Here is an 18,732-nt window from a genome sequence, read left to right as displayed (position 1 = left end):
AACTCCTCCTTTGGAGCCCGATCACTACCAATCCTACCTCAGCTAAAAGAGTTGCTTCAGAATAACATGAAGCACTTTCTTTCCCAAAGGGTTGTCAAGCCCTCACTTGCCTTGGGAGCCAGAGACCAGGCCTGGAACTCAAAACGGGCTCATATGGCAATACAGAGCAGAAGCCACTAGGACACTGGATCCGCTCAGCAAACACAATTCATTACTGAACAAGAAAAGGCCAAGTACACACTTTTTTGCAATCTGTCAACAAGTGCAAAAATTGGCTGCTAGAAAGAAATCTGGGTCCAAAAAGGCAAGACGCTGTGAACAGCAGCTGGTCTGAAAACACAGTAATGAGGAATAACCAGATTCTGGAATATTTAGATGTTTTAGGACAACGGTTTTCAATCTTTTTTCATTTGCGGATCCCTAAAAAATTTCAAATGGAGGTGAAGGCCCCTTTGGAAATTCAATCTGTGGTCCACAAACCCCTCCCATAGAAGTCAGACTGAAAACTGACTGAATAGAATTCAATTAATGGGCTGGCACGGCATTTGACATAGCATGAGAAATGGCACTAAACTGTGGGCTTCTATGATAACGACAACACTTCCGGGTTTTGACCTGTAGTTGTGCGTATTCACATACTTTTTATTGATCAGAAAAACAGAATGGTTTTTCTGGGATCTGAAACTTTATTTTCATAAAAGAATCCTGTGGCACCTTATAGACTAACAGACGTTCTGCAGCATGAGCTTTCGTGGGCGAATACCCACTTCTTCAGATGCAAGTGGTGGAAATTTCCAGGGGCAGGTTTATATATGCAAGCAAGAAGCAAGCTAGAGATAACGAGGTTAGTTCAATCAGGGAGGATGAGGCCCTGTTCTAGCAGTTGAACTGCTAGAACAGGGCCTCATCCTCCCTGATTGAACTAACCTCGTTATCTCTAGCTTGCTTCTTGCTTGCATATATAAACCTGCCCCTGGAAATTTCCACCACTTGCATCTGAAGAAGTGGGTATTCGCCCACGAAAGCTCATGCTGCAGAACGTCTGTTAGTCTATAAGGTGCCACAGGATTCTTTGTTGCTTTTACAGATCCAGACTAACACGGCTACCCCTCTGATACTTTATTTTCATAGTCAGCTTTCGCTGACCCCTTAGACATAGTCTGCAGACCCCCAAAAGGGTCCATGGACCACAGGTTGAAAACCACTGTTTTAAGCAAATGGAAAGTGCAATTTAATGTAACTAGACATATAAAGGAGGGCTGGACAGATAGTGTACAATACAGAGAGAGGGCCCGCTATATTCTTGACCAGGAAACAATATGTGATAAGGAGGGGCTGTTATAGAGAAGGAGTAGCAGACAATGAGTTAGAAGAAGCAGGACAATAGATAAAAAAGAGAGAGGAGAAGAGGCGGAGACAGAAAACCCATCTTGCCACGAACAGTGTCCATTAGTCATAAAGCATAAGACACAAAGGCCAGCTGAGACACGGGGAAGCAGCAGGTGTGTCATGGAAGTCCAATTAAATTGACAAGGAGATAAAAGGTTGAAAGGAAGACTGTAATTAAAGCAAAAAAGGGTGACAAAGGTGAAAGTGGTGGGATTCAAATTTTCCATCAAATTAAGCCTCTTCCGGTTTTCTTTCCACCCTTCATTTCAGATTAAATAAACTGCAGCAGAGTGATTCCCTCCACAAGTTTACTACTGCAGCACACAGAGGGAACCCGAGAAAGGCTCCAGGCCCCTTCCACTAAGATTTCTTCCCCCACCCCCTCAAATCCCCCCTGCCAAATTGGCAGCCTCTATGCACTCTTGCCTACCTCCTTCATTTCTGAAAATTATCAGTCTCCTATTGTCCCTTTTAAGCAGCTATCTCCACCAAGTCTTTGTCCTGTTGCTTCAGTAAAGTAGCCATCAAGAGGTACTTGTGTATTAAGAAGCTAATAACCTCAACTTTGGAGCCCAACACCAGAGGTTTATAAACCCATTTCCATCCAACTTTGATACAGTTTTTGCTAACAACAGAATTGGTTTGTTTTACTTTCTAAACAAAGGTTTCATATTTAAGCTATTTTCTATATTTTTCACATAGATTAGAGGTGGCTATGGTAACTTTCTTTTATGTACTTTTTTCCCCTAAATGTGTGTCCAGTATTTTAAAAGATGAAAAACCCCACACAAAAAAGTATTCCTACCTCACTGAGTTTTCGGTGTAGATTCTGAAACTCACTGAGCTTTCTGGGAACTCTCCAGTTCTTAGTTTCAGCTCCACCAACTTCTTGTAAACTCACCATGACAAAGTAGCAGGGCACTTGTTCCCCATTTTCTTCTACAACCTTGGGGGTGGGGAGGGAATGTATATTACTGAGATAGTAAATAGATAATTTTTATAACGTTTTACTAACTTTCATACAGATTCATGATCCTCGCCACAGTTTCATTCTCTCTGCTGTAGCATAAAGGCCTCATACCAAGCTTTGGCTTATTGGAGTAAATCTGACCAGGATACTGTGTGTCCTGCAATTTCTCTCCAGTTAATACATTCATCTTCACTGATTGCCTTGCAACACCTCCTACATCAATAGAATCCATTTTAAATCTCTTCTTGGGATACAGTCATTCGGCTTTTACAATTTTCCGAGTTTTTTTCATGTTAGATTGGTTTCCTTTCTCTCTCTTTCTCTGTGGTGACAGGCATGCATCCTCCCATATTTTACTGTACAGGTTTTAACTTTTGCTCTACCTTCTTTCCTAAGCACCTTATTGCTGCTCCATGGGTCACTCCTGTCACTCTAACGTTGTTAAAAAAAACCTCTCTGTGCAGAGAGGGAAGGGAGGAACTGGGGGACTTGCTCTCACGTTGTTTTGATAACCAGAGTCTCTGCATTCAGGCTCAATTCCATTTTAAAAAACAGTGACCTCTCCTACTGCTTACCAGTACTTTATATTCTTAGAATTTTCTTGATTAGTTTCATATTCTTCATGGTCTCTCTTTTCAACCTTGTCTTCTCTCAAGATATAGATATTCATATACATAAGCCATAGCAATCCTTAAGCTGAGGACTGTGCTAGCTGGAGTTATCGGGTTGCCATTCCAGTTCTCCATTCATTACTTGCATTTGAGAGTACTTTTCACACCTGTACAGCTGCCTCCCATTGGAGGCTCTCACATCCTTTACAACTATCAACGAATGAAAACACATACTTCACATAGCTCTTGTAAATTATCAGATGGGGGAAACTGAGGCAAAGTGAGGTTAAAAGCCTCTCTCAAGAATACAGAGGTGGTCTGTGGCAATGCCAAGGATCAAACTCAGATCTTTCAAGATCCTAATCTCAGGTCTCAACCAAAACGTCACCCTTTCTCCCCAGTGCAATACAGTTTTCTTCAGAAGACTGTAAAATGGATTAACAGAGCAAAACAAGACAAACAGCTCAAGTATAAGGCCCTTTCCTTGCTAAATAAGCCCCTAATGAAATCAATATTTCCAACATACAGTACTGAAGATATGATGAAATACCAGATTAACAGATTACCGCCTTTGTTTAAAGATCTGGATGGCACCATACAAGGTACATATTTTGCCTTTTTTATGCCTTTTATGTCTGTAAAGAAAAATCACTAATATAAAATGTTTGTCTTAACTAAATTACCTATGGAAAACAGGCTGAAAAGGAATTATAGCACACAACTCAGAGACTATCTTTCTGAAGGAAGCAGTCTTCATATATTTTGCTGGCATGGGTTTGTTTTGGCTTTTTAGGCAATTTTGCTCGCTAAGGAGGTACTTTCTAAACAATTCAATTACAGTCAGGATAAACCGTAAAATTCAAATGACGACAACATCCACGGGGAGGGTTGTAAAAGTCTGGTCATGTCTATTTATGCTAGTGGCAGGCAATTCTAACAGTCGATATACCATCACTGTAAGTGACATTTCATTAAAATATGTCTCCTTATAAACTTACTTTTTGTTGTAATATGCTGCTCCTGGGCTGCACACAGGACCATTAAGAAACGCAGCCTAGTGCCGAATGTGTACAACCCCAATAACTGAGCATTTCAGTGGCTCCCAATGAATTTCCAGATAAAATTCAAGGTGCTAGTTTTAATTTATAAAACCCTACATGGTTTCAAACATAGCTACCCAAGGGACTACCTTTCTTTCCCATGCCAGGCTTCCATGTTTGAGATCAGCACAGGTGTTTGGTCTGAAACTCCCGTGACGCAAAGAAGGAGGAACTGGTGGAAGGGTGTTTTCTGTGAGAGTCTAACTCAGGGGTAGGCAACCTATGGCACGCATGCCAAAGGCGGCACGTGAGCAGATTTTCAGTGGCACTCACACTGCCCGGGTCCTGGCCACCAGTCTGGGGGGCTCTGCATTTTAATTTAATTTTAAATTAAGCTTCTTAAACATTTTAAAAACCTTATTTACTTTACATACAACAATAGTTTAGTTATACATTATAGACTTATAGAAAGAGACCTTCTAAAAACATTAAAATGTATTACTGGCACGTGAAACCTTAAATTAGAGTGAATAAATGAAGACTCGGCGCACACCTTCTGAAAGGTTGCCGACCCCTGGTCTAACTACACACTCTTTTCCTTCCTTGGTCTGGCAAAGCCTGGATTTGTGCCTTAGGACACATTGCAAAGCCTCTCTCTCACATGGATTTATGAGGGTTGGGAGATCAGAGATGGAGGGGCTCATGGTAAGTGATCATTGTTAGTGACTTTCCTGCATTACACATTTTTCAAAAGACTAATCACTTGCAGAGATGTAGGCACATCTGAATAAAATTACCAGCGAGTGGTGATCCATGGGGAAATTATCTCTACCTGTTACTTTAATTATTCCTTCTTGGTGACCTTTTAGAATATATTCAAAGCAGGGGAAACATTTTAAAGCTAGGTCTTCTAAAACTGGCCTTCATTCTATTTTCAAGTTATTATTCACATGGTTCTGCATAGGGAGAATAACTATTAAATGGAGACCTAAGTTTAAAGTTCACTCCAGTCACCCATATGAAATATTTGATAGCTTTCATAATCCCTTTTTGAGCACAGGGAAGTTATGATCATTTGAAGTACTTGTACATTTGCTATTTTGGACTAGCATGTTACCTAGCAACTAGGCAGCACAATATTTCACTGGACTCTATATGTAAGAATTTACATCAACTCCCCATTGAAACGGAACCACAAATGGATAGAGGTGAGCTATGACTAGAATACCGGACTTCTCATTTTAAATGCAAATTTACTTTCACCTATAGTGTTCTCACTTTTATGGTTTCCTTTGTTAATTTGTTTTTTATATTTAAAAAACCCATCAGAAATAATGAATCCTAAAACAAGCTAGAAAAACATAAGAAAATTTCCCCACCCTTTCATGGTTTTTGCTATAATATTATTTTGAATCTTTGTCCTAAAATTGGGACCTGGAAGCTTGAAGGCTGTGTTCAGATACCACAGTGATGGGCATAGTATTGAGAATTCACTGGGATGGCAGGGTACTCTCAGAATTAGGTCTAAGGCTGAACCCCACAGCTCCTTTCATGACATACCCTACTCATACCTTCATCCACTCAGAGTCATTGGCTTAAATAAGAGTTTTTCACATTACACATAGTTAGCTCTGGAGAAGAGGACAGACTCAGCACTCCGTACCTAAGAGATTTAGATGGTTTCAGACTCTTAATTCTTCTCTTATGACAGTTATATGGCAGCCACAGGACAATGCAAAAAATCATTATTGCAGAGTGTATGGTCTATCATTGAGCACCTAGTCCAGAAATCTGGGCACGAGTTCTCCCAGCCTCTTTCTTACAAAAGAGGGTACGTCTCAGCTGCAGTGTGGGCTTCAATTTCAGGCACCACATTAGTAAACATTACAAAGGGTTCAGAGGACAGTAATGAAAATGAGGAAATAGTTTAGAAAACTGGTATGTTCAACTCTACTGCAGAGAGGACCTAAAAGAGGCATAATATCTACAAACATATAAAGAAGTGTTATAAAGTCAACAGGAACCAATTACTGCACAAAGCAAGTTATGGCTCTAAACTGCAGTAAGGAAAATTTAAATTAAGTATCAGGGAAAACTTTAGAACTAATAAGAGTTACATAATGTAATAAGCAGACAATACAAGGCTGTTGAATCCCTATAATTAGAGATATTAAGAGCTAGTCTAGACATCCATCAGGGATGATTTAGGAATAATACAATTAGCTTTGCCACTATGCTGAAGGACAAACTTGCATGACTCATTAGAAGTTCCTTCCAACCCAAGCAATTCTCTATAAAAACCCATCTGAGCGGCAGGATACTGAACAGTGAGCTAATGACTAGAGCTGAGCGAAAGTTTGAAAACTTTCAAAAGAAAATCTGGTTTCAACTAAAACTGAATTATTTCCGTTGGTCTCGCCAAAAAAAGAAGCGTTATGGCTACAAGACATTTTGTTTCACTTGAAATTAATTTTGGTTTTTTTATTTCAAGGAACACTCAAATCTGCACCAGGACATAAGCCACATCTGCAAACATCTCATGAACAACTGGACACATGGAGTTACAAATGCCTACAGGGACACTACGCTACTCGAAGAATCGCACTTTCCTCTAAGGTTCACCCAGTGACATAAAGTACTTCAGAAATTCCTGTTGAGTGTTTCACCTTGTAAGTTGGCTTTCCTACTCCTCATCCAGTATCTCTAACAGTCCCTTAAAACTTAATTGGTATAGAAGATCATAATATGAAATATAGCAAGTGCAAATATTGGGTCTTCTATGTGTAGCAATGTAGGCCTGGTGTGATATAAGTAATTAAACATGGGAAAGGCCTCATTTCTTGGAAGACAGGAGTAGGGAGGTACATTGATTAGCATGCTGAAAACAGAGTATTTGTGCTAGGATAAGTAAACGGATCAGTAGGCTGGAAAAAGAACATCTGTACTAGCCAAGATAAGGGGGAAACACACAAGGAGCCATTTACAATAGACAAGATAATCCTAGAACATAAGATGAGGTAAAGAGTAAGTTGTACATGGATGGTGAATGGACAGAGCATGCTGTATAGGGATTGGTTCCTACAAAGTGACCAAGTCAATCCCAAACCGTGTGATGCAATATATAGTAAATGCAATGTAATGTGAAAATATGTATGAAGGAAGAGGTTTGCTGTGTAACTTTGGATGTGTGGTACACTCCCTATATCCACGCCCTACTGTTGAGCCTGATCAACTCAAAGTAGCTTTGCTGTATGCCAAATAAAGGAAACTGAGTGACAAGACTGGATTCCAAGTGAGTTCTTGGGGGAGCTGAGTGGAAGAGGTCTCAGGGGAACCCCAACACTATGCATGCCAATAACAGCACTGTCTCTCAGTCAATCAGCATCATAAGATTACAAGGCACAGATCTTAATGTGCTCATTGTTGATGCACAACGGTGTTCCTTAGACACCATACCACTTTATCCTATGCCTGAACCTACTAATATATTTACAGATGTTCCTATAGCGCCTGAATAACAGAGCTGAAGGATGAGACGTGTTTGTGAATAGCGAGGGAGGAGGAGGGGTGAGCTTGATGAGGTTGTTTTAAATAAACTCTAACAAAATGAATGTCAGCATTTCTTTTTCTTTATACACTGAGAATTTGAACTGAACCAGAGGATAGAAACACAGCAAAAACATACCTCGCCTGTATTTATGAAGGCTTTCCACATGCCAAGATTTTCACACCACCAATCTGTTCTTGCAATGTGCAACCGAAGGTCACTGTGTTCTCTCTCTATCAGAGAAATTTCATCCTTCAATTTGGAAACAATCTGGCAAGGAAAAATATAGGAATTACAACTGGTAGGAAACTGCTTTCTTTGGTTATAATATTCAAGAGATGGAAAGGGTGAAGGGGAGAGGAGAGAAAAAGGACTAATCCCGTGAGACAACTCATTACAAAAAATCCCAAATCTGTACAATCTACGCAGTCTAATATAGATTGGTAGAATACACTGTATCAATTAAAAGTCAACTTGCAGTGCTAAAAGAAAAACCTGAAATAGGCACAGAAAAACATGCTGAATATCACCATTCACCAGGCTATAGGGGGCAATCAGTACAGAAATATTTTTAACGGAACACTTTCAAGTTAAAGATTATATAAACGTTGAGGTACTCTCTGTTGACGAGTTTCTCCCTTTAGGAAATACTTAACATGACTGAACAACCAGTGAATAGTTTTCATTCCTTGTGTCTTAATTATGTAACTAAGCATTCTAAGGAGCTACAATTTAATAGGCCCCCAAAAAATCCAAATAGCATTAATTATATTGGAAAATATACATTTAAAAGACTTTCTTGCTTGGACATAACTCTCAAAGAGATCATCTTCTAAAAGAAAGAAATCTGTATCTTATAAATGGTAAAATGATTTGCAAATTACTGTTACAGAAGATGATTGTAAGAAAATTTGGGAATATATGTAAAAATGTGTGATTAGAAACAGTTAAGAAAACAAGTTGATATTTTCACTTCTATGAAATAGCACACAAACTCAGCTTAATTTAAAGTTCTCCTTGACCAACTTGTACCAGGGAAGAAGTAACTTGGTGGTCACATTTATAAATCTACAACAATTCTGCCTCTATATATTAAATATTTGGTCTCTTGTAAAGTGAAGGATCATTTAAAATTACAGGTATACAACTCCCTCTTCAAACTGCTATCATCCTTCTTGGGACAGCATCTATATTTTCCAGGACTACCTGCATACAGATCTCTTTGCAATGACTTTATTCTGGCAACTAAGAATGTAACAGTGAAATCATGGAAAAAGTCAGACAACAACAAAGGATGAATAGATCCACAGAAATTGGTATGGTGCGACTACAGGTAAACAGTTGTTAACCTTACATAACAAAATACCAAGACTCTATACCACTATTGATTCAATTTTATTAAACACATTTCAAAATGTGAACAATGCAGAAAGACATAATGAATCTCTCTCCATATTTTTCATTGCCATTAGAAAAAAAAAGTGAGTGCATGCATGCATGGGTAAATAAATCATAGTCTCAAGTTAAAGCTGAGATAACAAGTAATGATTCATACATGAATATAATATGTCATAATGGTTTGGTTATACAGATAGCACTGATATTAGAAGCATAACCTTAAACTGTAATGCTACTTAAATCAACAATGAGTTAAAATAGGAATAAAATTGTATATAACTTCTCTCAAATAGCATTACAATTTTGAGTATTTTGTAGCTAACCATCTGAGTGCATGTGTTCCTATGTTTATATACACACATTTTTATTATGATTTACAATTGTGTTTTTCTTATATTTAGGATTATATAGTAAAGAGTGTTACAGAAACAAATCTGTTGTTGCACTCAAATGCTATACCACTGTAAAGTGTGTAATATTTTGCATGAAAATGTATCATTCTATATTCTTGATGACACTTAAGCAAATAAACAGAAAATGTTTCTGTATTTCTAAAGTAACTAGATTTCCTTACCTGCATCACTAATATCTTCTCATATTATTAAAATGAAAAAAATTGTTAAAAGCAAATTTACCTTTAAATCACTTATACTGTTTGTTCACATTTTGCATTCTTCACAGTCTAGTGAACAAAATAGGACGGGTGAGTTTTACTTTGATTCTCAAACTAGCCCTAAACTGCAATGTTTGGGAGACAAACAACCTGGAAGAATAATTCCAAACACAAACAAGTGTCAAGTGGAATTTTTGAGTGGGTATTAACTCAAAAGAAACATTTTTGTGATATTTTGTTCTGTAAAACTATGTTTGTATAAATATGAAGCCTAATTCATGTTGAGAGCATCTTTAACTAGAAGTCATTTTTTCTTCTCTCTAAAATCCTCCTTGCTCACCGAAGAGATCATGGAAGATTTAAAGGACCATTTTAAGTTTAGTTTAAATTTTAGCTGAATGCCCTGCTACAACCTGGTGATCAGGTTATTCAGCAAACAAACTTCACTTTCAGTTTAAAGTTTGCAGTTCACCTTTAAACGTTCATCTTTTCACTGTGTGGAAACAGCCATCTGCGAAGGGGACAAAACAAATACCATACTCTTGATTGAGTGGGCTGGAGGGCTCTGTTGCGTGGTAACTAAAACTTCATATTAATACAAAGAGATAGTATTTTCACAGAATCATAGACTTTAAGGTCAGAAGGGACCATTATGATAATCTAGTCTGACCTCCTGCACAACGCAGGCCACAGAATCTCACCCACCCAGTCCTGTATCAAAGCCCTAACCTATGTCTAAGCTACTGAAGTCCTCAAATCCTCCAGCAAGTGACCCATGCTCCATGCTGCAGAGGAAGGCGAAAAACCCTCAGCGCCTCTGCCAATCTGCCCTGGAGGAAAATTCCTTCCTGACCCCAAATATAGCTATCAGCTAAACCCTGAGAATGTGGGCAGGGCATAAAGCTCACGAAATCAATGGGAAAACTCCCACTGACTTAAATGGTCTTCGTGTCATGACATATTTGATACTATTTATCAATCCTGACACATTTATGTTCACGTAATTCCCTTTATGTTGTTAAATATATAGTCCTGGTTTCAAAAGTCAGACGCTGTCTCAGTTAGTCTAAATATGCCAGTAGTTTTTTCTAAACCAGGACAAACCTAAGAAGAACAACATTCCGCCATTTCTGCCCATCACCTCTGCTGTAATCTCTGGGTTCTGCTCCTCATCTGGTTTCCTACCTCCTTACCACTTTAATTTTTAAGTCAGCCCTAGCAGTTGCGTTTACCTGCCAGATCCTTTCATTCTGCCATGCTACTAGGTCTCGGATAACGTCCTAGATTCCCTTGCTTATAACTCAGCAACATCAAAGAGCAGTTGGCTGCTCTGCTTGACAAGTGACAAGCTAGTTACTGATACATTAGAGTCTGAGTTTGCACACGGCTTGACTTTAAAGATAAGACAGGAGGCAGGAGAGGAACCTTAGGGGACCTTCTAGACCAGTGGTTTTCAAACATTTTTCTGGCGACCAAGTTGAAGAAAACTGTTGATGCCTGCAACCCAACAGAGCAGAGAATGAGGGGTTTGGTGTGTGTGTGTGGGGGGGGCGCTCAGGGCTGGGGCCGAGGGTTGGGATGCAGGGGTGAGGGCTGTGGGGTAGGGCCAGGAATGAGGGGTACAGGGTTAAAGGGGAGACTGCAGAGGGTCGTATTGAAGGGTGATCTGTCGGGTTGGAGGGGGGTTACCAGTGGAGTTCCTCAAGGTTCGGTTTTGGGTCCAATTTTATTTAATCTATTTATCGCTGACCTCAGAACCAAAAGTAGGAGTGGGCTGATAAAGTTTGCGGATGACACCAAGTTGGGAGGTATTGCCAATTCGGAAAAGGATCGGGATATCCTCCAGGGAGATTTGGATGACCTTGTAAACTGGAGTATTAGTAACAGGATGAAATTCAATAATGAGAAGTGTAAGGTTATGCATTTAGGGATGACTAACAAGAATTTTAGTTATAAGCTGGGGACGCACCAGTTGGAAGTAACGGAGGAGGAGAAGGACCTAGGAGTCCTGGTTGATCGTAGGATGACTATGAATAGGCAATGTGATGTGGCCGTTAAAAAAGCTAATGCGGTCTTGGGATGCATTAGGCGAGGTATTTCTAGTAGAGATAAGGAGGTGCTAGTCCCATTATATAAGGCGTTGGTGAGACCTCATTTGGAGTATTGTGTGCAGTTTTGGTCTCCCATGTTTAAGAAGGATGAATTCAAACTGGAACGGGTATAAAGAAGGGCCACTAGAATGATCCGAGGAATGGAAAGCCTGTCGTATGAAAGGAGACTTGAGGAGCTCGGTTTGTTTTCCTTAACCAAAAGAAGAATAAGAGGAGATATGATTGCACTCTTTAAATATATCAGAGGGATAAATACCAGGGAAGGAGAGGAATTATTTCAGCTCAGTGCTAATGTGGACACGAGGACAAACGGATATAAATTGTCAGTCAGAAAATTTAGGCTTGAAATTAGACGAAGGTTTCTAACCATCAGAGGAGTGCAATTCTGGAACAGCCTACTGAGGGAAACAGTGGGGGCGAAGGACCTCCATGACTTTAAGATTAAGCTGGATAAGTTTCTGGAGGGGATGGTATGATAGGATAACGGGTTTAGTCAATAGGTCAATAACGTGCCACACTGGTAATTAGTACAAAGGGTCAATGTTGGGATATTGTTAGCCTTTTCCAGAGGGTCTGGCTGGAGAGTCTTGCCCACATGCTCGGGGTTCAGCTGATCGCCATATTTGGGGTCGGGAAGGAATTTTCCTCCAGGGTAGATTGGCAGTGGCCCTGGAGGTTTTTCGCCTTCCTCCGAAGCATGGGGCAGGGGTCGCTTGCTGGTGGATTATCTGCTTCTTGAAGTCTTTAAATCATGATTTGGAGCATTCAACAGCAGAGTCAAGGGAGAGAATTAGTTCAGGAGTGGGTGGATCGGCTTATGTGGCCTGCATCTTGCAGGAGGTCAGACTAGATGATCATAATGGTCCCTTCTGATCTTGAATTCTATGATTCTATGATTCTAGGGTGTAGGAGGAGGCTCTGGGCTGGGGCCCCCAGGGGTTGGGATGTGGGAGGGGGTCAGGGCTCTGGGCTGGGGGTGCAGGCTCTGGGGTAGGGCCAGGGATGAGGATTTTGGGGTGCAGGAAGGGGCTCTGGGTTTGGGGTGAGCTAAGGGCTGGGGAAAGGGATTGGGGCACGGGGTTACTTCGGGCGGCTCCCTGTCAGTGATGCAGCGGGGGTGCTAAGGCAGGCTTCCTGCCTGTCCTGGCACCATGGACAATGCTGCGCCCTGGAAACAGCCAGCAGTAGGTCTGGCTCCTAGGCGAAGGCACGCAACAGCTCCACGTAGCTCTCACCTGCAGACACCCCCCCAGCTCTCATTGGCCGAGACCCATGCACGGAGCCCCGTGGCCCCACCACCTAGGAGCTGGACGTGCTGCTAGCCACTTCCAGGGCGCAGCACGGTGTCAGAACAAGTAGGGACTAGCTTGCCTTAGCTGGGCAGCACCACCGATGGGACTTTTAATGGCCCAGTCAGCGGTGCTGACCAGAGCCACCGCAACCCAGTGCCTTCTATTCCGCGACCCAGTACCGGGTCACGACCTGCAATTTGAAAACCACTGCTCTAGAGCAAGGGGAGGTGGGAATCTGCAAGAAGAGTCTGGAAGGTTGAGGGAAAGAATAGTGACATATTCCGATTTATCACATTTTCTCCCCCAAAAAGCATACACCAGTCACACTGCCACTCAAATTGCCCTCTCCCACCAACCAGTCACATCAGCCTTTTATTTCCACACCCTCATCACATTCACCCGGGGCCCCTCTGGACTCTCGTGTAAGGGTATAAAGAGTAGAGTGGTTGTGACTTCTCACAGCTCCCTCACAATTCAAAGCCCATGATAGCTGATGAGTCCGAAAAGCAGGGTGGGTCATATCTCAAAGACCCAGTTACTATGGGGTAGGTAACCATACGTTGTTTTTCAAGCATGTGTCAGTGTGGATCCCACATTCCTGCCAAATCTGCTGCCTCTGGAACAGTGCTGGGTACATGACAAAAGAGGAGGATAACAGCTGTCTCCTGGAGTACCCAGTTTTGTGAAGGGTACTCTGGTTAAGTAGTCTGGGAAGAGGAGAGAGCTCTCTCATGTTCTTGGGGTTGATTATTAGTGTGGTTTATCGTAGGGGGCTGGGGTGTACATCCCTAGTGATCACAGCATAGCCCTAGAATTGTTAAGGGAGTGGAGTGCATCATTTGTTTGGCTACTGAAGAGGTCCATCCCTTAGAAGGGCAGATCCTCTATGATGCACTGCATCTCCTTAATAATGCTGGATGCTTGAAACTAAAAGGCCCATCTCATGTGGCCATCAATGTGACAGTTGTGTCCAATACATCCATAGCTGCTAGGAAGGCAGACGTTATGACCATTTGGCCCTCCTTCATGATCTCTCAGTTACTCCCTACTATCTTGTGAGATTTTTTTGTAGGAAGGGGACCACTCTCTCCCAGGTGAGAAAACTATATTTCAAGAACAAGGCCTGACAGCTCACAATGCAGAGCTGTAGTTAGATGGAGGACTAAGCTTGTGCCTGAAAAGTTCCAGTTTCTGAGTGTCCTCTTTCAAGGTGCACTTTAAAAAAAAAAGGCTGTAAACACCTCGTACCACTAACGCCACCAGGGATCTGGATATAGAAATGCCTCAAATGCTTTTGTGAGACCTGGTACCTCTTTCAAATCCTCTTAGATGAAGACCAAACTATAGCTGGAGTCTACCAAAGTCACTTCACCAGCTTGCACATACCCTTGTTGGTGGGGAGGGCAATTGTGGCTGGGAATGAGGAGCTCAGGAGGTCAGAGTTTACAGGACTTTTCCTGGATTACCAAGGTTTCAGTGTCCCAGGTCTCAGTGATCTGGGTTAGCAAATCCTGGAGAACCATGAAGTCATCAGACACTGAAATTGAGGATGACCTACCCACTACCCCTTGCGTTTTGCCTGTATTTGTGCTGTAAACAAGGAGCCTCCACTGCCTCCTGCATGGTCCCCTCCTGAATGCAGGGGAGACACATCACAGCTTCTTTTCAGTGAGAACGAATGGGATGGCAAAGGTGATACTGAGTATATCTCATTGAATGGTGGCACCATTGGGTAGGGCAATCCAGTGCCAGCAGTGGTGTTGGTGTGGAGGATGTCCTAAGTGGAAATATACATTCTGCCTCCAAAATGTATCTTAGCACCACGATGGGATAAGTCCTTAGTGCCAGCCTCGATGCCGGTGGCAAAGTCAGTATTGGACTATTCCTCTTCTCCAGGGCTGTCAGTGCCAGTGCATTCTGCACCTTTTGGGATTTTTCTCAGTGCTGGATCCCAGCATGATGTGTCTGCTGGAGGAGACACTACCCAAGGATGGCTCCTTCTGCTCCTGTTCGGTGTTGCCATTTGCTCCAGTTCAAAAGTGATTCTCACAGACTCTATCTGGACTTACACATCTTGGAGAAAAAAGAATGGCAAGCTCTGCATCTGTCTGGAACCTGGCTCTCGCCCAAGCAGCAGTTGTGAGTGGGATTCGTCTATCACAACACAGGAAGCATTTAAATAATCATGGTTTGGAGTGTGCCATTAGGTGCAGAGGTTGATGCAAAGTGCCTTACCCCACTGTACAGGGCTGTTGTCCTTTCCGAGTCCAATCAGGCCAAAGCAGATGAGAAGAATGAAGCACTAAAGAGAGTGGTGAGTCAGAGACCACTGTGTTGTGTCTTGCTGCCATGGGTGGCAAGAGGGAACAGAGAGGGTCATGGCCACTCCTCCCTTTATGCTCACAAGGAAGCATGAGATGGCACAGGGCACATGCACAGCCCTAATGGACGCTGCTATTCAGAAGACTCTGATCTTGCACACACGAGGCACATGCACAACTACACGAATCCACAATGACATATAATCAAAGACAACGGTTGAGATATCCTGCATGGCAGTGCTTTTTGTTTTTAAAAGGACACTGCCAAACACTGCTTAGCATTATATTTTTGTGTGAGCTCTGCTGTTTGCTCCCAAGATAACTGAAATTAAAGAGGTCTCTCTACAGATTGCTATTTTCCATTTGCAATCATTAATCCCTTCTTCACATTTCTGATGGCTCTGAAAGTAACAGCTGCTTTCTTCCTTGTTTACATCATTGAGGATATAAGCACCAATTGGGGAATTAGCGTATAAATTTATTGGTGCTACAAACCTATGATGAGTTCACACATTTTGTGAGATCTATATAGAAACAGACAGTAGTGATTTGTAAAGAAAGAAAATGAACTGAGTGGCAGATTTAGATTCTTAAAAGGTAATTTAAAATCTAAAAGGTCATTTAAAATCTGCAGGTCATTCTCTCGGACTACAAACATTTTTAAAGGGCAGTTAAATACATTGAAAAATTAAAGGGTTAAACTATTTATCTAATTTTTTTTAATGTTCTCCCTTTCGGATCCTTAGAGAGATTCATTTCAACATTTTAAGAGTTGAAAGAATGAGGGATCCATTTTTCAAATTAAGAATTGCTGATTTTCATCCAATTTAACAGAGTTGAGGAAAGAACTTACTGAAATGTTTTGTTAATGTTTCAACCAATATTTTCCTTTTGCTGTTCATTAAATATAGCAGTGGCCTGATTTTCACAGCAGCTGAGAAACTGCAGCTCCCATTGATTTCAGTGTGAACTGTGTATGCTCAGCATCTCTGAAGAAAAAATCAGACCACTTGACTTTCAACACAGCATCAGCTTCTGTTATATCCTTTCTACTCTGTGGCCAGAGTTACTGGAACAAAAGGCTAAAAAGAAAGAAAATCCTCACCAAAATAAGTCAGTAAAGGATCAGAACTAATACCTTGAATTTGAAAATACTACCCTTGAAATTTCCAGGGAGAAGGACATTTGGATTTGAATATCTATATCTGAGCCTTCCCCAGTGTGGAAAAGGTCTCATCAAAAGGAGAACTGGCTCAAGATTGTTGGAGTTTTGCAAGAATAGCTTGACTTCAAAAGACCTCCACTGTTTGGGGCCAAAATCTCACAAGAACTCAAGATTTTGACTCAGTCATAGCTGCACTACAGCACTAAATCATCTTTAAACCTGAACTTTAGCTAGATCCTAATCCAGATCCATACCAGCCCATTTCGAAAATAATAATTTTACGGCAAATGGTGTAACGTATTCTAAAGAGCAAAAAGTGAGGGTATGATTTTGGTCCCAATACTCAGGGCCGCCCAGAGGATTCCAGGGGCCCGGGGTCTTCGGCGGCGGGGGGCCCTTCTGTTCCGGGACCCGCCGCCGAAGTGCCCCGAAGACCCGCGGCGGGGACCCCCCGCCGCCGAATTACCGCCGAAGCGGGACCCGCCGCCGAAGTGCAGCCCGGTCTTCGGCGGTAATTCGGCGGCGGGGGGGCCCCCACCGCGGGTCTTAGGGGCACTTCGGCAGCAGGTCCCGGAAGGAAAGGGACCCCCGCCGCCGAATTACCGCCGAAGACCGAGCTGAACTCGGCGGCGGGTCCCGCTCTGTCTTCGGCGGTAATTCGCCAGCGTGGGGTCCTTCCGCCCCGGAGCGGAAGGACCCCCCGCTGGTGAAGACCAGGAGCTGAAGAAGCTCCTGCGCCTGGCCCCGCACGAGTTTTCTGGGCCCCCCGGAGTGAGTGAGGGACCCCGCTCCAGGGGCCCCGAAAAACTCTGGTGGGGGCCCCTGTGGGGCTCGGGACCTGGGGCAAATTGCCCCTCTTCCCCCCCCCTCTGGGCGGCCCTGCCAATACTGTAGGGTTAAAATTTTCACCTATCTTAGAATGACTACAGTCTGGTGAAATAATGCCCTTAGGATTCTAAATAGCTCCTCGTAAAGAAATTTAGCCACTCGCTTGGATAATTTTTTTAAAATTAAGTAAACCTATCACCATTGCGGGAGCTACAAGGCATTGTGCTCTGTAACTGCAAGGCCAGCAGAGAGAGCGCAGGTTTACTGACAGATCTGATCCCCAGAGCTGCAATGCCGTTGAAGCAGCAATGAGGAAGAGTATACAGAGCAGTCTTGTTGGCTTGGGTTGCTATAACAACTCAATTGGAAGAAGCAGATACAGATGTAGGGAAGAAATCGTATTTGCAAAACAGAAGAGGGTAAAAACTATTGGGGAAACATTTCCAGGGTTCTAAAAGGGTACTATAAATTATAAGGAACAAGAGACATTTACATTCATTTTTGAAATATTTATGGAAGTGGCTCTGATGCTCTTTTAAATTGTAAATTCTTTAGAGCAGGGACCTTGTCTTTATACCTGTCTGGAAAATAGCTAACGCCCTGTTGGTATCACAGACGCAAATAAGTAAAATAAATTCAGACTGAGACTACTGAAAGCATTACCTTTTTGTCAGGTTTTGGTGAATTACATATGGAATTAAGAGCCTGTCTCTTATATTCAAGTTTGTCATTTAGCTGGCGAAGTTTATTTACAGCATAATTGGCCTGTTCATTAATTCTTGCGCTGCATTCACCAATAACTTCTTCGCAACCTTGGCTCTAGAAATAAAAATGTTAGTTATTAAGAAGTCTATGTCACTGATGCAAACTAAGTTAAATCTGTTACCTGTTTGCTATGCATGCTTCATTATTTACACTTTACGTCTATGTACAATTAATCTCAGTATAGACCAGGGGTTCTCAAACTTCACTGCACCACGACTCTCTTCTAACAAAAGTTACTACACGACCCCAGAAGGGGGGACTGAAGTCTGAGCCCATCCCATCCCTGCCTCCCCGTGTGGAGGGGCCAAAGCCCAAGCCCCACTGCCCCAGGGGTGGGGGCAAAGCCAAAGCCCAAGGCTTCAGCTCCAAGCAGGGGCCTGTAATCTCAGCCCCACTGCCCAAGGCTGAAGCCCTCAGGCTGCGTCTCCAGACAAACAACGAGGAGTCCAGTGGCACCTTAAAGACTAACACATTTATTTGGGCATAAGCTTTTGTGGGTAAAAAAAAAAAATCACTTCTTCAGGGTAAGGTTTTTTTACCCATGAAAGCTTATGCCCAAATAAATGTGTTAGTCTTTAAGGTGCCACCGGACTCCTCGTTGTTTTTGTGGATACAGATTAACACGGCTACCCCCTGATATTTGTCCCCAGACAGTAGGTTTGGGCTTTGGCTTCAGCCCCTG

The 18,732-nt window shown here is 42.3% G+C and overlaps 1 protein-coding gene across 1 annotated transcript in view; it reads right to left on the bottom strand.

The window, feature by feature from the left end:
• SNX25 (sorting nexin 25) overlaps positions 1-18,732 on the bottom strand; it is a 158,697-nt gene that overhangs the window by 27,537 nt on the left and 112,428 nt on the right. Inside the window, exons 10-12 of the mRNA XM_039542197.1 lie at positions 17,949-18,104; positions 7,696-7,827; positions 2,195-2,335 (exon numbers count right to left, since the gene is read on the bottom strand). Of these exons, the coding sequence (XP_039398131.1) occupies positions 2,195-2,335; positions 7,696-7,827; positions 17,949-18,104 (429 nt within the window). The remainder of the gene's footprint in view (positions 1-2,194; positions 2,336-7,695; positions 7,828-17,948; positions 18,105-18,732) is intronic.

Source organism: Mauremys reevesii, linkage group 5 (genome assembly GCF_016161935.1).
Source record: "Mauremys reevesii isolate NIE-2019 linkage group 5, ASM1616193v1, whole genome shotgun sequence".
NCBI classification, from domain to species: Eukaryota; Metazoa; Chordata; order Testudines; family Geoemydidae; genus Mauremys; species Mauremys reevesii.
The sequence above is the reverse complement of the archived record's forward strand: the minus strand, read 5'-3'. Positions and strand labels throughout refer to the sequence as shown.